Source organism: Nycticebus coucang, chromosome 10 (assembly GCF_027406575.1).
Source record: "Nycticebus coucang isolate mNycCou1 chromosome 10, mNycCou1.pri, whole genome shotgun sequence".
NCBI classification, from domain to species: Eukaryota; Metazoa; Chordata; class Mammalia; order Primates; family Lorisidae; genus Nycticebus; species Nycticebus coucang.
This window is the reverse complement of record NC_069789.1, coordinates 40097551-40121427: the sequence shown is the minus strand read 5'-3', so window position 1 is coordinate 40121427 and position 23877 is coordinate 40097551. Positions and strand designations below refer to the sequence as shown.

Sequence of the window (23877 nt, the reverse complement as noted above, 5' to 3'; positions counted from 1 at the left end):
TAGTTCCTAACAATTGAAGCTCCAAGGAATTTAGGCACCTTGCTGTTCATGTCTTCCCCTCTGACTTTCCTGTAGAAGCAACAAAGGAAAGCCCCAGGCTGCTGAATGGCAGGGCCCAGGGGAGGGTCTTTGGTGGGCTGTAAGAGTTTGACTCTAGGAAAAGGAGGCTGATTCTTTTTTGCACCAGCACCATGAAGAGGCATCTAAAAGGAGATGACCTTCAAAGCTGCCTCTATACATAGGTCTTGGTAACGCTACCATTGCTCAAGGCACTTTCAGAATTAACATTTTAGACATTAAACGACACAAACACTCATTTCTGGAAATCTTCACCCTCTTATGGTGAATTGTATTTTTGCAAAAAGCAAAAACATCATGTGGCGCTTAATCCAGTGAATAAGGTGATCAATCTATATAGGTCCATTCTTTTGGTTTAAAATATGAGGTTGGGCTTAAAAGTAGTAATAAGTAGATACTAATACAATGTGATAGTATTAGATTAGAATGTGTGTTACTTCCCAAGGTAACTGCTTTGGAAGATAATACCCATTTGGATGTAGGAATTTGTGCACGTTGATTCTGTTCTTTTTATTTATTCCTCATCCTAATTCAGAAAAGAGTAAGGCAGATGCTCCTGGTGTTTGTCGATAAATGGTCTCATTATGGCAAAGGTGTGCACGTATATTCAGCCCTCTGACTCTTGGGAGGTCGGTATAGGATGGTGGGGATGACAGTGTGTGAAAATGCAGCAAGCCGTGTACCAGGGCAATGTGTGTTTCTATATGAATACTAAAGTTTTTAAAATTCATGAAAACTTTGAATACAACTAATATCACTGCTTAATGCAGTAACTGAGACACTAGTAGTAATAATTTCTCATTATGTATAAAGAGCCATTAAATAAAATTATATGAAAACAGAAGACCCTATACTCTTACCATGTTTTACAATATAAAAATTCATTTATACATTGTTATTAGAGATTGATGCCTTTGTTTGATTAAATGTTTGATTTATGGAGTAACTATGTAATGACAGCTTGAAATAGCTCGGTGGGGTGGGGGGAGACCCCTAGAATAATTACTGCTCCCTACTGAGCACATCCCAATACTAAGAATTATTTGGGAGGACTTCTTTAAGATTGGCCCTAACCCTTACAACAAAGTCGTGCTTTTATTCCCATTTTATGGATGAAGAAACTGAGTCTCAGCATAAGAAAATATCACCAAGGTCATAGACCTAGGCATCCCAAGTAAACTTCCATGCTTTCCCAAACTTTAGGCTTTTGTATAACATCACCATGATATAGGGCGAACCACAAACTACCTGTAGTCTTATTTACTTAATATTTTTAAGTTGATTTAGCTTTAAAAAAATAACCCCGTAAGCACATTTCTTTCAAAAGGAAAATCTAAACAGGTGTATGATTTTTCCTGGTGTTGAAGGTAACTGAAACAATCCCTTCTCTTCACAAGAAAGTTACAGATTCTAGCTAGAAACTGTTGCCCACTGAGGTCTCTAGACCTGGAACCTCTTCTTTCTTTGTTAGAAGAGGTAGTTATCAAGTGTTGCTAAACGTTAAGGATTTATTATCACTAAGCTGAAGAGATCACTTGTGTGATCGCTTTCTTTATGCAGTTGCCCAATGCTGTATTAAGATGCTCCCTGCAGTTATCTTGAATATCCAGAACAGTAATGGTCCTGCACTTTAGGAAACATTGGTCTATACTGCAGCATTTATTTCTTCTATACAGTTATGAGATTCAGGTAATCCGAAACAATTCTGTTGGGGAAGTGGGACTTGGAATCTTACAGAGTTACTGCTAGCGATCAAATCCAGTGGATTGTTGTTATTTATAATGTGGACTTCGGAGAACATTCCCATGTACATAGTTGTTATTTATTGGCAAAGTGTAGCCAGGCCTGTGAGTAAATTTCTGCTGGGTGAACAGGGTTTTGCAATAATTATTAGTTTACTTAAACTGATAGGGTAGTTTTCTTCAACTGAATACATTTTCAAATGTATTGTCAACATTTAGCCTCCCTGTTTTCCTTCGGGGTAGGAGACACAGGTATGCATCACTTGATTTTGAAAATGGAGAAAGGAAGTCTTTTAAAATGTTTTCGTCTTCATTAGGGTTTACAGTAAAATATGTCTTCTGATAATTAGGGAATCACAGCTTGGTACAGCCTTTTTGATATGTCCCGGGCATGTGAGGATGTACAGATTTTCAGAGCTATCTGTGTCCTTTGCTCCTGTTGTCCCTGCAGAGTGCACGGCCTGGAGATTGAGGGCAGAGACTGTGGTGAGGCTGCTGCACAGTGGATAACGAGTTTTCTAAAGACGCAGCCCTACCGCCTGGTACACTTTGAACCTCACATGCGACCGAGACATCCTCAGCAAATAAAAGACTTGTTCCCAGCCAAAGAGCGGGTGAGAGGCACAGCTTTTTTCTCCGCAGGTGGACAGCAGTCACCCCCAGCCCATCAGGCACAGGTGGTATCTCTCGTGAACCGGGGCTGTTGTTTGCCAGGAAGCCCCCAGGCACCCCCAATCACAAGCAATAGACAGAAATAAAGCCCTTCCCTTGGGAGCATATGTTGTGTTTCTTGATGTGGGGGACACTTTGCATTTCCATTTTCCCCTTGAATATCTATCATCCAATTTGTATAGGTATTCTGGTGCCAATAGGGTTTTCAAAACCATTCTATATGAGTACTTTTTTCACTCCATTCTTAATTGTACATGGAGTCCAAACTGTTTACAGTTTGTTTGCAGTTATGTGTCAGACAATAGTTGTGCAGGTTGGTGCAGGTAAAGAGATCCAAAGACTTCAAATGATCAGGTTGGATGATCAAGGCCGAAGACTGTAAGGATTCATCATAAAAGTAGGGCCGGCAGTCCTATACACTATTTTTACTTTGGCCATAAAAAAAATTACAGTCAGTATACTTAACATTAATTTGTAAGTTACATGAAAAATAACTCTGGAATTAGTGAGCATTCTGAGCAAACATAATAAGGCCATCAAACCCAACCACCTTATTAAACATTTGGGCAATTGAAGCCTTGTGAAGGTAGTGATGTCCTCAAGGACCCAGGCCTAGTGGCAGCTCTAGGATTCCGAGGTCATGTTCCTTTCGCTCCACCATGTAGTTCCTGTTGTCTGCAAAGCCATTTAAAGTTTCTGAGTTAATGTGACTTTTCTATAAAAGGACCTAGAGAAATACATAGAAAGATGGTGTGTGGGATGGGGTGGGGTAGGGAGGATATTTTCTGGAACTGGACTCAGGTAACCTCTGAGAAGTATATAATAACAGTTTGTATTTCCTTACCAGATTGCTTACCCAGATGCCAGCCCATTCTTGATTCTTTCTGAGGCATCCTTGGCGGATCTCAACTCCAGGCTAGAGAAGAAAGTTAAAGCCACTAACTTCAGGCCCAATATTATCATTTCTGGATGTGGTGTCTATGCGGAGGTAATGCTATGTCTTTTTGGCCTCTTTGCTTGGCTTTACCTTTTTTTTCTTTAAGGTATGAGAGAATTTGACATTGGATTAGATTATTCTGAAGGGTGCACTATTTATTGACTCTGTACTACACAAGAATTCAATTTTTACGTTTACTGAGGACCTTCTGTCTAGAGTGTACAGATGTGGATGAAGCAGAGACTGTGTTGCCAAGGACGCAGTTCAGTGTCTGAGGCTTCTAAGGAGAATTCTGAGTAGGCACACTGGTTTTGAGCCACATTTAGTTAGTGTAGACTATGTGATCCGCGTGGGCCATGGAACAAATAGAGCATGTGCTTGTCTTTTGTTAGAGAGGGGCTTTATGTTTAGTCCATGGTTCCCTGGGGAAGATCGACACTTACTGCAGGGTAGCTGAGTGGACTTGGCAGGAGTTGTTGCCCTTGAACTTGATGGCATTTCCCCAAACCACTTGCAATGCCACCTTCATTCTACCTTTAGACATCTGCATTGGAACTTAGGTTGAAAGGCCTCAGGCTTGGTTTCCAGTGTTCACATGATTCTGGCATCAGACTTACCTTTGTTTTCTCCTCACAGCAAAACTGAAGGACAGAATTAGTACCCCTGAGAATTAGGAGAGAATTCCACTGCTTGGACTCCATTTTTCCCTGTGACCCAGCGCTCAGACCTTGGCCTCCTCCTCCGACTGCCTTCTGCATGTCCCCGTGTAGATGTGTGACACAGAAAGTACACTTTCCACTCCAAACCAGCTCTGCCCAGCCTTACTGCACTCAGCTCATGGCAGCTCTGACTTCTAGGTACTCAGGCCCCACTCTTGGAACCTCCCTTTGTTCGTTCCTTTCTCTCAGATCCTGTGTTCATACAAGTGACACATCCTGGTGGCTGTGCCCTCTGCCTCTCCCTGATGCCCTCCCTGGACTGGGTCACTGCCAGCACACCTGTGTTCACTGGCCTCTCTGCTCCTGCCCCAGCCACCACTCATGGTCTGTTCTGAACACACCAGTCTAAGGAACCTTGCAAACCTAGGTCACATCATGGGATTCTTCTGCTCAACACCTCCCATGGTCCTCCACGTAAAACGTCCTTACAGTGGCATCCAACATGACTCTGTTCCCTGCCAGCTCCCAGGCCTCACCCCCTCTTACTCCCCACTCCCTCACCATTCTCCAGTTACCCTGACCTCCTTCCTTACTCAGAGCCCGGCCAGGCTGGGTCCTCTACGGGCCTCCCCTGACATGCCTGCAGGGCCTGCTCCATTCCTCTTTCAGTTTCCTGCTGAAGCTGTTGCTGACCACCCTACACCGTGCCTATCCATGCCCCAGTGCCCACGACACACACTCCCATGTCCTGCGTGAGGACACGACAACTGTATCTGCAGCTCCTAGGAGAGCACCTGGCCCAGAGTCAGTGCCCACTGATTATTTGTGAAGTGAATGAGGGAAGCATGAGGGAGCAGGGATACACACTCAGGGCTACAGAGTCAGGAGAAAACTGCCACCTAGCAGCACTGGGGTGTGGACAAGGAGGGGAGCTGAGAGTGCAGGTACTTGGTGTCAGGTTGCGGGGCTCTGGGAAGGATTTTAGGCTAGGGAATGACAGATTCTGGTTTGCATGGCACACATTTGCCTCTCACAAGAGTCTGGAGAAGGATTAGAATAGGTGGAGCCAGGGTGCAGCTGGGGAGAGCTCGCTAGCATGGCCATCAAGGAGGAGGGCCAAGGATCTGCACGGAAGCTTCTGGATAGTGAACCTACCCTTTCAATAACTGCAACTGCTTCCTTTTTGTCCTCTTCACGCCCACCATCTGCACCTCTGACCCTCACATCCAATGCCTTCTTTTCTGCCTGAAGTCACAGCAGGGACACCCACCCACACTGCCTCAGTCATTGCCACCCTACCTGTGGACTGCTGGGCACCATTCCTCAGGACTTATCCCCCTGGCTGCTCACTTCTGTGCTGTTGGTCCTTCACTTCCTCACTCAGGGTCTGGTTTCCCAAGTGCTGGCCATGAGCCCTTTTTCTCTCTACCTCCCAGGGTGATCACACTGTCTCCTGCTGCACCCCTCTGTCACCAGTACCAGGTCCCTCCCCGTATCCAGGCCTGGGTTCCCTCTGGGCTGCTTGGCCACATTTCCAAACTCAGACCTATGTGCTCCCACCCCGGCATCCCTCCCTTCCACCACCACCCGACTCCTGACGATGTCACAGTTTCTGTCCAGGCTTAGAGTATTGTCAACATTGTCCTGCCTCCTCCCTCTGCTATGTTCCTCCTGGCCCCAGTCACATTAGCTCCCCTTTCTGTTCTCAGCCACCAGCCAAATAAGGCCTTGGTCACTTCGAGTACAGACCACCGAGTGGTCCCTCCTGGACGTTGCCTGGGCCCTGCCTTCCAGAGCACCAGCATGATCTCTCCCACTCTAAAATTCTGTGACAGATTCCGTGTTGTTGCCTTGCTCACAGGCCCTCAGTGGCACTCTGTTCCTCGGAAGGTCCACACTTCCCACTCTGTCATTACATTCCTCCAGAACATGGTTACAATTTGTTTTCCCATCCTTTATTACCAGTAAAAGCTCTAAACTAGGACCTGGAACCTCATAGATATTCTGTCTCTAGTCACTGAGAATCTTGCATCCCTCTCTTTAAAACTCCTGACCTTCAAAAGTGTGGATGACAAGCCACCTCCCCTGTGAAGTCTGCTCTGGTTGCCAGACCCAGACCTGTTTCTTCCCTCCTGTGCTCTGTGCCTTGCCCATACCCGGGCTTGTTCTGTTACAGTGCTCACCTCCAGGGATTATACGTTGGAAGGAAGACTCTCATGCTCACTTGGCCCGCAGTGTGAGTACGACGGGGGTAGTTTTCTTCTTTTCCTCGTCTTTGCCAAATAGAACTTTTCTTCTGGTGGAATTTTTACCTCATCTGTGAGTCAATTCCAAGTAATTTTTATTGCATATAGACAGGGCTCAGGGAATAGTCTTCTAATTAGTAATGAATTAATTTCCTAACCGGAACTCTCATTTCTCTCCTTTTGTGCCTTATGTGTTTTTCTGACCACGGTGCCCCCTGGTGGAGAGCTGTTCACAGGCCAGCCCGTGGCTGCTCTAATCTGTGGGGCCCAGATTGCCCAGCTGTTGAGAAAAACGCAGTTAAGGGACTCATTTTATGATTTAAAATAAAACTAAACAAATCTCCCCAATACATATACCAAGAATAATATACACTGTCATAATTAAAATTCTGAGTTTGGAAGTCTGTCTGTCCCTCAGCTCAGATCAACAAAGGACAGGGCAGGTGCCTGTCACATCTGTGCCTTCAGCCTCCACTTTTTTCTGAGACTCAGGTCAGGACTACAACCAGGTGGTCTTTGTCCCCTCAGCACTCTTCCTTCTAAATACTGTCCCCTCTGCCTGGAGTCTTGCAAACTTCTTTTGTGCCTCTCAAATCTCTGCCCTTCGAGACTCAGTTCCCATCTCGCATATTCTATGAAACTTCCCCTGGTCAGACCAGCCTAAAGATTTGTTGCTCTAAGCTCCCAGAATGATCATCTCCCTTGCACCTTTAAATCAGCACATAGCAAGCTGCCTTATAACACATTTTCTCAAATTTTGTGGAATTTTTGAAAAAAAATACCAATCCTTGGTTTTCATGTATCTATGTCCTATCTTCCCTGTTGGATTTGAGGAGCTCAGTCCACTGACATGGATTTGTCCTGAAAAGTAAGATCCACTGACCCAGCCCACACATTAGTGGCTAAGTACCTGCCCCTCCTCCAGGGCTTTGTAAATGCCCCAGGGAGATCAAAGAGCAGTGGCTGTTGGTGCAGCTCTTGATTCCTTCACGTCCAGGCAGGGGTCCTACAAGAGGCACATGCACAGGGACTTCGGATCCTAACCTGTGTAACCTTAGGCCTGAGGCACGGGGGATCTGATACAGCCTAAAGCAATAAATAACCCCCTTTCATTGCTCCCTCTGTATCCCCACTTCCCCAGGAGGCAAGTGGGATCAGTCAGGGAGGCTTCCTGAAGGAGGTGAGATTCCATGAAAACCTCTCATCTCAGGTGAATGAACTGACATATCTAAAGAGAGAGGGAACACGAAGGTGTGTGAATACCTGTTGGCTTCCCAGGACTGAGATAAAGGTCTGCTGTCTTTGTGGTGAGACATGTCATTAGGTGTTGAGACTCCTGTGAACTCCGTACACACGTGTGTCAAGGCAAGGGCCTAGTCTGATAGGAATTTCTGCTTTGTCCCCTAGGATTCTTGGGATGTGCTTCGTATTGGTGATGTGGAACTGAAAAGGGTGATGGCTTGTTCCAGGTAAGGCCTTCCCGGTCCCTTCCAGGGTTCAGTGAGGTCACTCTGCTTTGCCTCCTGAGTGATTTTTTTTGTGTGTGTGTGTGTGTGTGTGTCCAGGTGCATTTTAACCACAGTGGACCCGGACACTGGCATCATGAGCAGGAAGGAACCGCTGGAGACGCTGAAGAGGTAGGACTGGGCAGACAGGGCCACATCCTTGGGTGTAGGTGCCTGGGACAGAGCAATATTTGTTGCTTAATCTTCATAAAAAGAAGCAGTGAAAACACCACACACATGCAGTCTTGAAGCTAAAGAGGGTCCCACTGACCAGGAGATCTGGGTCCTTTGGCTACCAGTGTCTTCTTGCACTGATAATTTTATCTTTCATTTAGAATTTTCGCAATTCAAATAAAGCAATGAAGACAACATTGCTTAGTTATTTTGGCAAATTTTATTATGGAATGAATGTTAGGTTTATTTCTAACTGATTAGGTGTCATAATGGCATAGTGGTTATATAGAAAGTATCAATATATCTTAGAGAAGCTTGTTGCCGGGATTTGCAATATGTAAAGCCAGACATGATGCCTGGGATTTACTATATGTAATTTTAGCAAAAATTAAAAAGGATAGATGAATACATAAAAAAATTTCCAAATAAAATTTGGATGATAATTATATTGGAGTTTATTGCATTATTCTTTCTACTATGATGTTTACTTTAAAATCCCCTAAGGGCTCGGCGTCTGTGGCTCAAGCAGCTAAGGCGCCAGCCACATACACCTGAGCTGGCAAGTTCGAATCCAGCCTGAGCCCACAAAACAACAATGATGGCTGCAACCAAAAAATAGCCGGGCCTTATGGCAGGCGCCTGTAGTCCCAGCTACTTGGGAGGCAGAGGCAGGAGAATTGCTTGAGCCCAGGGGTTGGAGGTTGCTGTGAGCTGTGATGTCACAGCACTCTACCCAGGGCGATAGCTTTAGGCTCTGTCTAAAAAAAAAAAATTCCCTAAGAAAAACATTTAAGTGAAAGACACAGTTACAGAGAATAATTTAAAATTATATATAAAGATGGTCAAGGTAACATATTAATTTTACAAAGCTGATTACAAAAATAGCATGTGTAGTATTTATTTTTTTGTTTTTGTTTATTTAATTTTTCTTTAAAAGAATATATCAATTCACATGAGTAGATAAAAGGATGTAAGGCCAGGTGCTGTGCCTCAGACCTGTAATCCTAGCACTCTGGGAGGCTGAGGTGGGAGGACTGCTTGAGGCCAGGAGTTCAAGACCCGCCTGAGCAAGGCAAGACCTAGACCAGTGATTTTCAACTGGTGTGCCATGACGCAGTGGTGTCCCATGAGAGAATCTTAGGTGTGTTATGAAATTTTTAAAAAGATCATTAATTAAATTATTTTCAAAAGAAATTTAAAGCACAGTAAGTATAGTCTTTTTTACTTCTTTTTGATACATAATTTAAGTGTGCTGCAGAAGTTTACAGGTTCAACTGTGCCATGAAATTTTTTAAAAAAGTTGAAAAACACTGCCCTAGATTCTACCAAAAATAGAATAAATTAGCCAGGCATCGTGGCACACACCTGTAGTGCCAGCTACTTGGGAGGCTGAGGCAGGAGGATTGCTTGAACCCAGGGGGTTTGAGGTTGCTGTAAGCTATGATTTTATCACTGCTCTCTGGTAAAGCAAGACCCTGCCTCAAAAAACAAAACAAAACAAACAAACGCTGAATAGGTATAACTTGAGATGTTAATGAAGACACTTCTGGGGGAGAGTATAGACTACAGAAAAAAATTATTCTTAATTATAGTCTCTAAACTTTCTATAATTAACCTACATTACTTTTGCTAAAGTAATAATAATTTAGGATCCACTTACTTCGGTGCTGGTATCTGCCAAATCCGGGGCCCAGGAAATTGTTGAAACTCTGAACTGAACTTCTGGTGCTTATCTTAATTGGTCCCCTCACACTGAATGCAGGGTCACAGATGTCATGTCTCAGATCTGCAGCCCCTGAGACCGGTGGCTTTCGTCCTGATTTGGCAACCCCAGGTATCACTTGTAGAGTGGGAAGGGTAGGGGTCTGCTCTGGCAAAGCCCTGGAAGACTTGGAGAAAGAATGCAGTTGAGGTGTGACCCTCTTGTGGCAAAGCCATCATTAAAGAGCACAGATGGAGAAATTATGCTGAGGGTTTGTGGGGCAAGACTCATTCCCTGGAATGTGAGGCCTGCTACCTCCTCTTACTGCCACCTCTCACTGTGCTTATGGCCATTTTTGGTTCAACAATTCAGTCTTCTTTGATCAGCACCAGTCCCTCCCAGTACCCTCCCTGCCCATGCAGCTGTCTCAGAGCCACTGTCTGGGTCCTCTCTCAGGCAGGTCGAACCTGTGTCTCATCAGCTCATGCCCCTCTAAGCACAAGCCCCTGGCCTGACCCCCCTGACCAGCACTGGCCATCTGTGGAGATGGGTCACAGTATGAGGGCCGGGCCACAGCAAAGTGGACAGATGGCCATCAAGGGCCTAAGCCACCTGGCAGAGAGAAAGCAGTCAAGAGAGAAATCAAACAGGGTGGTTAGGGGAGTTAAGGAAAAAGGGGGTTTGTGGGAGTTGAGGAACCTTCCAGGTGCACAGCAAATGGCTGCTAATTACCTAGGTCCTCTGGCATTGGACGTGACCTACAGGAGCATTCAGAGGGGATATAGACCAATCTAAGGGCAGTCTCGTCATTTTGAGGGATATTTCTCAACACTCAAAATATAAAATGACTTTTCTGTAAATATGGAACATTTAAGATTGATACATTTCATTCCAAGTAAGTTTTGCTTAAAAAAGTAAATAACATTTTAACTCTAGATATTGCTATGCAAGCTGAACTGTTCAGAGGGGAAAGTGTACTGATGTCTGCAACTTTTTTGGAAATGCAAAAAAAAAAAAAAATAAAAAGGTGGATTGAAGGTTGGATAACGGAAATACAGTATAGAAAATGTTCAGGGTAGGGTGGCGCCCATAGCTCAGTGGGTAGGGTACCAGCCACATACACCGAGGCTGGCAGGTTCAAGCCCAACCTGGGCCTGCTAAAGGACAACTGCAACCAAAAAATAGCCGGGCATTGTGGCGGGTGCCTGTAGTCCCAGCTACTTGGGAGGCTGAGGCAAAAGAATTGCTTAAGCTCAAGAGTTTGAGGTTGCTGTGGAGCTGTGACATCATGGCACTATACTGAGAGCAGCATACTGAGACTCTGTCTCAAAAAAAAAAAAAGAAAGAAAAGAAAAGAAAATGTTCAGTGTAGAATCCAAGCATTTGGCAAATGGATCTACATTGTAAAATTCTTTTGTTTGCCTACTTGAGAAATTTCATAATGAAATTTTGGGAAAAATGTCACTCTGTGACAGAATATTTATGGCAGGAGCAGAGTTTTGAGAAACAGGCATGGTAGACCATAGTTATTCTTTGAAATGCTCTCAGTCTTCTGTTTTCTGTGGGCAGAGGAGCTACAGGGAGAAGGGAGCAGGGTGGGCCAGTGGAAAGAGACCTGGCTGTGTGCACAGTATACTAACTATTGTGATCACCAGCAAGTCCTCCCTCCGATTCCGGCCCCGGGTGTTATTCCTTATAAGTAAGGGACTCAGGGCAGAGGCAGATGATTCTTGTGCCAGGCAGCCAAGTGACTTGGGGAGTTGGCTGCCATCCTTTTTATCCATCTTGTTCTCCCTCTGCCTTCATTGTGCTGCTTGGTGTTGGACATCCCTCCCCTCTGGATGTACAGAGTTTATGTGCTTACAGAAAGGGCCTCCTAAAAGCCCTCTGTGTGTTTGGGCTGGTTCTCTGAATCTTCAGCACCCCCCCTCCCTCCACTGGGAGCCTGTGTTTATAGAAGGAGGATAATTGACCCTAAACACAGAGTGAGGGCATGAAGGCGGGGGTGAGGAAGCCAGCACATCTCCCTGATCTTCTGCAGGCTTTATGCAGCCCGATCTGGCCCTAATTGCTCTAATACCCCAGGAGACAGTGCAGCCAGTGTAGGTGTCTTCTCCTATCTCTTAGTGAGATTTAAATTGCCATGGATATCTAATTTATGTTCTCCCCAGGACAGGTGGTCATAAATTGGGAAGAGAAAGGCCTGGCAGCATCACATAAATCACAGAAGGGAAGCAAACAGCGGTGTCAACCACAGCCTCTCTGCTGTGGGGCAGCTTGCTCAGAGCCACACTGCCATCTGGCTGCTTCCTGCACATGTGTGCTGGTGCTGCCCCGCCTGGTGTTGCAAGTGCTCAGCAGGAGATGGCTTTGCCTGGTGAATCCTACCTGCTGCTGTTAGTAACCCACAGGCAGAGCCCGACACAAAGAAGAAATACATCAGTAGGACAGAGGCACGGGGACCTTTGCCAGTAAAATATTCACAGTGGGTGGCACAGTGGGGGCCTGGCTGCCCAACAGGAAAATGTGAAAGTGGAATTACTCTTTTCTTTCTTATGGAAGGGTGATGTACACACTGATTTCCATGGCCAAAGGGGTAGCTAGAGTCTGTCATTGATGCAACATCTTGTCCTAGTGGAAAGAAAACAGCATTGTTACTACATGGACACTCAAAAGTGTGACAATTTTGCTGGATGCAGGGATGCTTTGACAGGAATGGTGTTTGCCACCAGCCCCTTGTGCCAGGCTATGCTGTGCTGAGCTGAAAGTAGAAAGGATATAGTGGTGTGACTCTGAAGAGACAGACTTTCTCTGCCCAGTCTGGCTTCGTCACCTACTAATTGTGTGACATTGACAAGTCAGTTAGTGCCTTGAAGTTTCAGTTTCTTTATTTGTATAGACTTTATTTGTATACAAATTTGTATAGACTTACAATACCTCTTCTGGTAGACCAACATAAGGAAATATATATATTTTTACAGATGATAAAATATGCAATGACCATGAAAGCCAGAGTCATTGATAGTCTCAGTTTGTAAACTTGCCACCTTCTGACAGGAAGCCTGAGGACTCTGCTCTCCATTCTCTGAAGCTGCTCTATATGAAACCTGACCCAGACCTGCTCAGCGAGCAGCCTCTGGGGTGTGGACTCAGTAAAGCCTGTCCTGGGCTTTCACTAGGCTGTTCATTCCTAACCTGGCCATAGAGATTGTAAGTTGTGGCCTGTGCCGGTGGTGTGACTTGTGGCCCCATGAACCCCAGCAGTGGAGACTGAGCAGTGACCAGAAAGCAGGGACTACTGGCTATAGTCATGTCCTGGACATTGACCAGTGAGTGAGCAAAGCAAGCCATGTAAATAAGAAGCAGCCCTCTGTGGTGCACGGCACTTTATAGGTAACAGGCTGTTTCTGTTCACACTACCCTGAAAGTGTGCTAAACAAGGTGCTTTAGGCCTCCCTCTTTTGGCGTGCTTTGTATTAATTAAAAGAGAAAAAGCACTAATAAAGGAGATTTTAAATGATCTTGTAATTTATTAATCCCACCTGAAATATATATATATAGTGGGCAAAAAGTTCTAGAAGATCCATGTATGAGACAACACCAGTCTGTTGAACAAAGTCAGTGAGCACAGGGATTCCTAGACGGCTTGCAATGCACCATCGGCACCACAAGGGGTCACCAACGACCTAATCGCTCCCTCAGCCGTGAGGGGCTGTTTTGACTGGGCAGGGGACTGTAGAGGGTGGAGATAGCCTGCCACCAGCTCTGCGGCCGTCCTGTAGGAAAGCCCTGGACAGCTTCACCGCCCCCCAGAGCGCGTCCCATTTCTACTCCTAGACTAGGAAGTGGACAGTCACCTTGTGAACCAGGTGATCACACCTGCACTTTTCACAAACCAACCCCCTCACCCCAACCTGCCCAGTTTGAGGGGGCCGTGCTGGGAGGGGCAGCTCTTCTGGGTTCCCCACTCCTCAGTGACCTGGTGCGGGGAGTGAATGTGTGTGTCCATGTGTGGTTGCTGGGAAGGGAGAAGTGACACCCAGGAGTGGCTAAGCCTTTGTGGAGAGGAGCAAGTTTAGACCCCTCAATTCCTCTCAGGCTCGAGGCTGCACTTGGAAGGCAGCTAAATGGTCAGGTTGGCATTGGACCCGGACTCTGCCCTGTCTGGGCCACTTAGATCTGTGACCTTGGCAATCAGCAACTCCTTGGAGACTCCCCTGTGAAATGGGATGATTACATTCCCACGGAGGTAGATTGTAAGGACAAAAAGAGATACCATGCGTGAAGTTCTTTATAAACTGTCCACGTGTGAGGCACCAAACGCCAACTTTCAATTTCCCCTGAGATAATCAGAGCCTGGGACCTTTGACCAGTAATCCCTAGCCTTTTCTGGCACCAGGGACTGGTTTCGTGGAAGACAGTTTTTCCAGGGACCAGGGGATGTTTGGGGACAACTCAAGTGTGTTACATTTATTGTGCACTTTATTATTATTATTATTACATTGTAATATATGAAATGATTATAGAACTCACCATGATTTAGAATCTGTGGGAGCTGTGAGCTTGTTTTCCTGCAACTAAACAGTCCCATCTGGGGGTGATGGGAGACAGTGACACCTGAAGTGTGTTGCGTATGTTCTCAGCTCGACCTCAGATCATTAGGCATTCGATTCTCATAAGGAGCACAATCTACATCCCTCGCATGCACAGTTTACAGCGGAGTTCCTGCTCGTATGAGAATCTAATGCTGATGTGACAGGAGGTGGAGCTCAGGTGGTGATGCGATCCATGGGGAGCAGCTGTAAGTACAGATGAAGCTTCCCTCACTCGTGGGGCTGCTCCCCTCCTGTTGTGCGGCCAGTTCCTACAGCCCATGGACCTGGGCTTGGGAACCACAATCCAAGACTGTGGAGCTGAGCAGCATCAAGAAATCCCAACTGATAGAATGGATCTGCCCCTGACCTTGAATAGGCCACACTCTGACAGATGCAGATCTCAGAATGTCCTGGATTTTGCTTACTGACAGAGGGGAGGCAGACTGGGACAGATACCTGGGTACGTTGGGGCGAAAGTCATTGCAGAAACCTGATTACAGACAGAGGGGACACTCTTGGCAAGGCAGGAAGCCTGGAGCAAGAGCTCATCATTTTTATTCGTTTGTTTATTCATTCATTTGTTCAACCAACACATTTTAGAGTGGTTATAGTGGAGCAGGCACTGTACCAAGTTGTGAGAATGTAGCAGGGAACAGAATGGACACAGTGGTAATACCAACATGGTGTTTACAGTCTGAGCAAGGAGCTGAGGGTCTTCAGAGAAGGTTCTAGATTTCACTTTCTGCATTGTCTCATAGCCATTTCTGATTTGAAGAACAAAATTAGAAGTGAATTGTTGCAATAAACTTTTTAAAAGCAAGGCAGAATAGAATTAATGCTTTCTATAATGATGTTTTAAATATAAACATGATAGAAAACTGGGGTTAGTGTAAACAAAAAATGGAAGGAAAACTTCCTTCAAGGGAAATCTTGACATGTTTTCTCCACAGATCTGCTCGTGTCCCTTCCTCCTGCAGCTTCTTGAGTTTTCTGCCTGGCAAAGATAGTCAGTCATACTTTCTGATAGAGGGTTTTACTCACCAGCACATTTATCTGTTGAATAAATTGTGGGTCATGGGTGACACTGAGGCCCAGTGTTGGGTATGAGCAGTACAAGGGCATTAGACACAGTTCCTACTCCCCAGGGATTTTGTCTTATAGAACAAATGGACTTGTGCCCTGACATTGCAGGACAAGACATGAAGAGAATTGAGGGGGGAGAAATTACTCTTGACTGGGTGATCCCGGGCTTCATCCCCGGGAGTTGAAATTTGAGGCAGGTAGAATTCTAATGCATGGGACCTAGAGGAGGGACATCCCACAGGAATCATAGAGGACTCACAGAGGTAGTAGAGTGCAAAGCCAGGCGAAATCCAGTGAGTGCTGCACAGGTGCAGGAAAGGAGCAGAGGGCAATGGGTTTCAAAAAGCCAGCTGAGGCTGGGTGGAGGGCTCTGCAAACCAGGCTGAAGAGTTGGAATGTTACTTTTTAGGGCCTAAAGAATAACAGGGGTGTCCAACACTTTTGTTTTTCCTCTGGACATGGAAAGAGTAAGAGTTGTCTTGGGCTACACATTAAATACACAAACACAAATGAAAGCTGATAAGAAAAACAAAGGTCCTGTGCAAACTTTTCCTGATATCTGACAGCACAGGTAAGCAAAAGTCCTCACAAAATGAACGTTCCTGCAGGCCACAGGTTGGATGATCCTCCCTGCTTAGGTACTGGGGAACCTGGAAGGTTTCTGAGCCCAGGACTGAGAGGACCAAAGCACAATTAACACAGTAATACAGTGTAACTTCAACAGTGAATTGAAAGTGAGTTGGAGAATTAAGATGTTATTATGATAGTCTGAACACTCTGGAAGCAAGGCTGTGAAGGTGGGAATGAGGAAAAGCAAGCAGGGTCAAATGATGTGCAGGAAGCACTTCAGGACCCCACAACTGGACCAGCTATGGGCAGTGAAGACGATGGCATAAAGGATGACTCCAGGTTCAAATGGCAAATGTGGAGGAGCCAGGAGGAGAAATGCCTGGGGAAAAGGAAGGTGGTAAAGTATGTCTGGACATACTGAGTACCTAATCTCAGTGCTGAAAAGGGGAACATTAGCATAGAGAAAGGATGTGGGAATATGGTCATTGGTTGCTTCTGTACTTGTGCACTGGGTGGGCTGCCCAGCTCCTGGATGCACTGTTCTGTTAGACTTTGATGGGAAGGTGCCCTTCAAGCTGTGTGACACAGCAGTCCTGTGTGGGGTGAATACTTAACCTGGGCTGAGAAGAAGCCATGAGCTGGCTGGGCTCTTCTTGTTTCTGTTGGGCTATGACTCATCATAATCTTTCTCCTATTGCAGTTACCGCAAGTGTGACCCTTCTGAACAAAAGTTATATGGAAAATCACCTCTCTTTGGACAGTATTTTGTTCTGGAAAACCCAGGGACAATCAAAGTGGGAGACCCTGTGTACCTGCTGAGCCAGTAATAGGAACCACATGCCCTGGAATACTAGACGCCTAGACGCCTTTCAAAAATATCCTCAAAAATGACAAAACTAGAAGCCATGTTTCATCTAACACCTCAGCATTTTCTTGAGATTTGTGATTTTCAATTTTTTCCTCTTTTGGACTATCTTCATATTTTGATATTTCTAGTGTCCCTGTGCACAAAGCAAAGAAATATAGTTTTGATAACTTAGTGGGACTCCACAGCATTCTGAAAACTCCCTATTTAACCGCAACTGTGGGATAATTCTGCTTCTCCATTTATCTACCAAGAGTGCCAGTCTCTATCTTCTCACTACATATACCACTCTTCAGGGGAAGAGAAGAGAAAGAGGAAGAGTGGGAGAGCCAGAAGAATGTTCTGGAATGTTTTATTACTTTTGTGGCTGGGGCTTGCAGTAAAAATTAAACTACTGCCCAAATAAGGCTGAAATGCAACTTCGCTTTTCTCCTCAATCCTCAGGCTAGCTTTTCAAAGGGCATAAAAAGCCTGACTTTCAGGAAGCACTTCAAGTATTAATTTATCAGATCTTCTTGAATCTGGCACTATGTGAGTCACTGTGAAAGTTTTGAGACAGGCTATTTTATGTTCCATTATTTCACTTCCAAGAAACTCAGTTGATAGGTTGAGTTATCATTTCTGATTGACCCATGCAAGTTTCGACTTGCTCAGCTTATTGGTGTTGCTGGAAGGACTTGATTGTTTCCATTTGAGTGGATTTTACATTTCTTGATTTTTGTGTATCTCAGAACTTTTGTAATGACCCATGTATTACTTCTCAGATTGCATTTGATTTCCTAAAAGGTCTCAGAAAGGTGGTTGTGCTATCATAAAGGCCTCTGGATCCTTGCTGGTCCCTTCAACTCATGACTCAGTAAAATTCAGGGTGAAAAAGTTCTGAAGTCTGTGGAGAACTCTGATGGTGTGATTTGAAATATATCACTGAAAATCTTTAAAAGGAGAAGAGAACAGGATATGTTAGTTTGATTAAAATCCAATATCTAATTTTTTACTAAACTATGCAACTCTAAGATCTGAGGTCTTTCATTGCCATTTGTCCTTTGATTGAAGGACAGTTAGTCAGTTAGGAAGTTGACTGAATCATGAAAAATGTTTTAAAAACTATAAATAAATGGAAGTTACTTTGACTAATTTCAGATCTTAGTAAGCTCTTGGCACAAGAAGAAGACTTTAAAAGCTGAATGAGGTGAACAGACAAAGACAATAATTCTGACACCTGACCAGAGCTGGGTTTTCTGAAAAATGGACCTGCTCACATGCTTCATCCCAGATAACACTCGTTTTTGAAGAGTTAACAAGTAAACATGCTTTTTACCAAAGCTGTGCATTTTTCACTTTAGTTTATAAAAGAGGTTAATGATCACGGAAACCTAGCTGAGCTTTGGGATAAAATTGTAAGTTAAGAAGTGAGCGCGCATACCTGGTGTGTTTTCTGGTGGTTTGAATTATTGCAGATTGTTTTCTGCCCACTTGATGTGAAGTGGAGAATTGAAAATTATCCAGACAACCTGGGCCATTACTTTCCCCAGTAAATCCACCTTATACTGAAACTACAGATAGATTGATTAAGAATGAAGAGTTTGGCAAGCAGCATCACTAACAGGACCTGGGGAACCCATGGTAGGATGAATGCCCACGGGATTTAGGAAGCTGTGTGAATATCAGCTCTCTGTGAGTAGCCAGTGTTTAGGGACTGATTAGAAATCCAAGGCTGGCTTTGGTGGCTACACCAAGGTATTTGTAATCAGTGGCAAAGCTGAAGGTCTGAGAACTGAATTTCTAATCTCTTGTGAGAAGTAGCATCAACTTCATCATGCCCGTCCATGTCAAGGGTCACACTTTAGGCAGAACTCATCATTCTGGGCCAGCTAGCACTACAGGGCAATTCTCAAATGGAAGCAGGAACCCAGATATTCATTTCACTGGGTGAGAGTCTCCTTCTGCTCTCTTTTACAGCCTGAAAAAGAGTCCTGTTCGAAGGGAGAGAGGATCCAGTGACCTCCAGAATCTCAGAGCACTTGCCAAGGTTTCTGTCACTGAGATTTAAAGCCATTTACTTGTGTTTATTTTATATTTAATGAGTTGGTTAATGCCAAAGGCAAAGCTGATGTCTTGTTTATTTTGGATGTTGGACACATGTACACAAGTCCCCTTGAAATACAGGATCAGGAACGTAGGCTGTCACAGACCTTCAGGAAGATCTCCTTATAACAGCGGGTGATGGACATTCACACATTAGGGGTCAGACCTAAATATTTACGCTCGGTGGGCATTTCCTTCTGTGTGGCAACTTCATGCTGTGATCACAGTGGAGCTTTACAGACCCAGAGCTGGAGGTCTTGCAAAGGACAATGTGGGAAAGGCTCACTTTCATGACTATTCTACAGAGAAAATTAGAGACTTGCAACCTGGAGGTCAGAGCAGCAACGAACATACACAGGGAGGAAGGAGACTGAGGCGGGCCTGATGGAAATCAGGCAGTCCGTGTGAGAAATGATCTTCCACCTTTACAGATGACACAGCAGGTGAGGAGATGAGCCAGTGGGAGGGCTGCCAGTTTGCACTCGTGTGCAAAGTGTCAGCTCCACTACCCAAATGGGACTTTGGGAAACTATTTATGAAGCTGTCAACAACAGTGGTGGCAGACTGGAGCTCCAGACAGGTGCCCCCAGAGTTCCCAGAGCGTGACAAAGTAAAGTAATCTATGATGGTAGAGAACAGATATATGTTGGTCACTGTGGCAGTTTTGAGACAGTGTTATGGTCCATTATTTCACTTTCAAGAAACACAGTCAAGGCTGGGCATGGTGGCTCACGCGTGTAATCCTAGCACTCTGGGAGGCTGAGGGTGGTGGATTGCCTGAGCTCAGAGGTTTGAGACCAGCCTGAGCAAGAGTGAGACCCTGTCTCTGAAAATAATCGGGTGTTGTGACGGGCGCCTGTAGTCCCAGCTACTTGGGAGACTGAGGCAAGAGAGTCATTTAATCCCAAGAATTTGAGGTTGCTGTTGTGATGCCATGGCACTCTACCAAGGGCAACAAAGTGAGACTTTGTCTCAAAAAAAAAAAAAAAAGAAAGAAAGAAAAAGAAAAAGAAATAGTCTGGAGTATCCCTTCTGATTCACCTGTGCAAGTTTCAACTTGCTCGGCTTGTTGTGGCCGCTGGGAGGGCTTCATTTGTTTACGTGGCATAGATTTTATGTTTCTTATTGTTGTGTATCTCAAAACTTTCATAAGGACCCATGCATTAGAGTTCCTCCAAAGTCACAGAGTGACTCTCAGGCCAGATCTTGATTGTAGGTCTAATCAGGATGTTGCTACCACCCCTTAACACTGTATTTCCTAAAATTTTATTGGCCCATGGAATTCTGAAAGTTTGCCTGGAGGGTGGTCCTGCAAAGAATCCATGGTCGGGTAAGTTTGGAAAGTTCCACCTGCCTCACTGCTCTTCAACACAGAAGGCTCCAGAGAGCCTGCATAAAGACATCTGTGTTTAATATCACCCTTCCCAAAGGTTTGTTTTTGACCATCTTCATTTCTTTTTTTTTAACTTTTGGGGATTCATTGAGGATACACATTTTTTTTTTTTTGAGACAGATTCTCAGTCTGTCACCCTGGGTAGAGTGCTGTGGCAGCATCATAGCTCACAGCAACCTCAATCTCTTGGCCTCCAGGGATCTTTTTGCTTTAGCCTCACCAGTACCTGGGACTACAGGCGCCTGCCATGATGCCCACCTGTCTTTGACCATCTTTCGAGAAACTCTGGCTCTGAACTCCAGAAAGAGTACCACAATGGGACAAAGAATCCCATTTAGCAAGACTGGTGTGTTCCCAGCCGCATGGGGGAGGCCTCTCGCTGGGTGCTCCTTCGCTCCATCCTTCCTCTGACTAGGAGGAAAGGAAAGTGCAGAAAGGTGCGACAGGGGCTTTGAAGGTGGCGGGACGCAGAGAGAAGTGTCTTAGACCTGTCTTCTTTTGTGGGCTTTAGGGAGTATTCCTTTTCTTTGGGATCATTTTCTGAACCTGCATTCATGGATGGATAGGCTGGGATGGGGTGAAGGAGGGAAACCCAAACTTTCTCCAGTCTGGGCCTTATACCAGTGCGCTGTGATGAAAGTGCTCCGGATGCCTCAGGTGTCAGGGGGAGCGCTCTGTCCGCTGGCTGTACCTTCCTATTGCAACTCCTCTTCGTGAGAACTGCCTCCCACCCCATGAAGCAGAATTACCCCAGGGTTCTGCTGCCCCAGCCATAGTGTAGGCACTTTATACCATGCTCGCCTGTCAGCAAGAACAGACACTGTTTGCTTCTACCTCATTCTTTGAAATGGATGAAAGACTTAAGAGAGCATCTGAAGTTACCCAATTTCAAGCAAGGGGGGAATCTGACTCAGCATCACAGATGTTCCTGGAATTGGGGGTAATAAAAATGTACCTGAGGAATCGCCCTGTCTGCTCTGACTGTGCTGTCTGAGGGAAGAAGATGGGGCTACAGCTCTGATGATAACCCTGCTTTCCCTCAAAACACAGCTTGTGGGGGACCTGTGAGGCCACCTGCTCCTGTTCTCTGTGGCTTAGGTCAGAAAGAGGAGTTGCCTTCATTGCATTCCCAGTCTTACCGGACAGGCGTAGGTTGTGTTAAGTAACAAAAAAGCTTGAGAAGCGACTTCTCATCCAACATCTTCCAAGGCCATTGCTGATGGGTGGGTCAAGTTCACTCACATTTGGCTATTAACCAAAATGCACTTGCTCTTGCTTGGTGGTCCACAACCATGCTCCCTTAGCTGCCAGAGGTAAACACTCCCTCTTACCTCCTTCAAGAAACCCACAGGCCCTACTTGCTCCCCTTCATTCTGTTCTCTGTGTCCTCTGCCAATCCCTGACCTGGCTTCAGTGGTCTCCTGGTGGAGCCCTGTGAGGGCTAAGTGAAGTCTAACTTCTGTCCACTTCCTTAGAATGTGTTGGGAGTACTGTAAAGAAAGTATTGTTGTCATGACTATTTCTGCTTAACATTTTTACACCTAATAGAGTCTCAGAGAGATTGAGTTTACTTGGTCTAGGGGAGGGGCACCTTCCAGAGGACTTGCCCAGCAATTAAAGCCGCTTGTTAGTTGGAGGCCCAGGATGGCCGAGGACAGCTGGAGAGCTCTTCTTTGCAGGCAGCTCTGGTTAACATCAACCGGGAAAGCTCTTTGTAAACACATGAATAATTGATCGTCCCGCGCTCACATAGCTACTGCGGATCTGAGCCCGTATGACTCATTTGCGAGCCATTCCTGTCGTCTGGATGCCATAACATTGGAGGAATGATGATCGTTTCTTGGAGGTTCTTCTGTGGCCAGAGTTGCCAAGACCAAGGCTGTAATGGTTTGTTATGATGACCTTTGTTATTCCATTAGGCTCAATTGCTTTAAAAAATGATGTGTGCATACTTTAGGAACGTTTTTACCCTTTACGTTGACCTGACATCATAGTTTATATTACAAAATGTATTAATGACAGAGGAGTGTTTTCATGTCCCAAGGACAAATTTTAACAACCATAATCTGCCCTTAGTCATCATAAATATAAATGTATTGGTCAAACAGATCTCGTTAATGTGGCCAAGATAAATGCAAGTCTATATTTTAAGGCAGATGGAGTCCTAGAGAATCTATCTGGGGCTTTTTGTGGGGAGATCTTGTACATATGCTATCAAAAGGCTGAGAAAATTAACATGTTCCCCCCTCTGGTTTTGTGTTGGACAGATATAAACGTCTTAGGGATGTTGAGTAAGATTGTTCACATAGTTTCTGGACATCATTAATGCTTGATGGGGTGAATCTTAGTTCTTAAAGCTGTATTCTCATTATATACCAAGGCCTTTGAAAAGAAAACAAAATAAAAATTGTAAGTCTTAGCAATGTGTGGCCCAACCAACATTTTTCTGAGTTACATGGTGTCTTGAATTTTTGATTATTTCATCCTCCCCACTCCCCAATATCTTGCTTCCTGTGGGACAAGTTCCTTTTCTGAGATGTGTGTCTGACATTTTGCATCAGTCCAGTTGGCAAGCCACATGTTGGGCAGACACCGTTGTGGGCTTGGTCTGTAGAACGGGAGGAGCACTTTGCTTTCCTCTGTGTCACACCACACTCAGAAGTGTTGTTCTTTATTAATAGTGTCTGCAATACAAGCTTCTTAGGCATAAAATAAATCTTTACTTGAGAAACACTTTAATAGTGTTTTTATTTTAAACCATGAAAATATGTTTAAGAGAGTAGTGTCTCAGATGCTACTCTGTGAGAGAGCAGACTGTTCTCTCGGGTGAGTTCATCTCCCCCAGATGCGGTGAACATGGTGCCTGTCCATGGATTATAGGCCCCTGGCAGCGAATGATGAGCATGTCAATAAAAACCATTTGCCCTTTTCCCTTAGAAGAATCTTATGAGAGGAATTTCTCCTTCTGAATCGGCTACAGTTTTTGGCAACACAAATACCAGGCTTTAGGGATGAGATTTTGCCTGGATAAATTCCCTGGGACTGGGAACTGGATTATTTTCTAAATTTGTGTTGTTGATAATGTCTAATATTGTTTAAACATTTTGAGCAATTTAAAAATTGAGTCACATGCATGCATGTCCATAGCAGCATTATTCACAATAGCCAAAAGGTAGAAACAAGCTAAGTGCCCATTGCCAGATGAATGGACACACAAAATGTGGCATATACATACAATGAAATATTATTCGGCCCTGCAGAGGAGTTCTGACACATGCTACAACATGGATGAGACTTGAGGACAGTATGGTAAATGAAATAAGCCAGTTACATAGCAGACAAGGACAAATATCTATAATTTCCCTCCCTTCCCTTCCCCTCCTCTCCCCTCCCCTCCTTTCCCCTCCCCTTCCCTTTCTCCTCTTCCCTTCCCTTCCCTTCCCCTCTCTTTTCAGATGAGGTCTCACTATGTTGCCTATGCTTGTTTTGAACTCCTGGGCTCAAGTGATCCTCCTATCTCAGCCTTCCAAGTAGCTGGGACTACAGGCTGGCTTCACCATGCCTAGTTCAC

The 23877-nt window shown here is 45.0% G+C and overlaps 1 protein-coding gene across 10 annotated transcripts in view; it reads left to right on the top strand.

Annotated features, from left to right (window-relative positions):
• MTARC1 (mitochondrial amidoxime reducing component 1) overlaps positions 1 to 22725 on the top strand; it is a 32378-nt gene extending 9653 nt beyond the window's left edge. For 2 of the 10 annotated variants that reach the window (XM_053604231.1, XM_053604224.1), the window contains 7 exons: positions 2272 to 2434; positions 3340 to 3480; positions 6199 to 6324; positions 7476 to 7619; positions 7742 to 7803; positions 7900 to 7971; positions 16664 to 22725. In XM_053604231.1, coding sequence (XP_053460206.1) covers positions 2272 to 2434; positions 3340 to 3480; positions 6199 to 6324; positions 7476 to 7619; positions 7742 to 7803; positions 7900 to 7971; positions 16664 to 16790 — 835 coding nt within the window. In that variant the 3' untranslated portion in view covers positions 16791 to 22725. The remainder of the gene's footprint in view (positions 1 to 2271; positions 2435 to 3339; positions 3481 to 6198; positions 6325 to 7475; positions 7620 to 7741; positions 7804 to 7899; positions 7972 to 16663) is intronic. The other 8 variants (XR_008382946.1, XR_008382945.1, XM_053604226.1 and 5 more) reach the window with 8 other exon arrangements.
• Positions 22726 to 23877: the final 1152 nt, after the last annotated feature.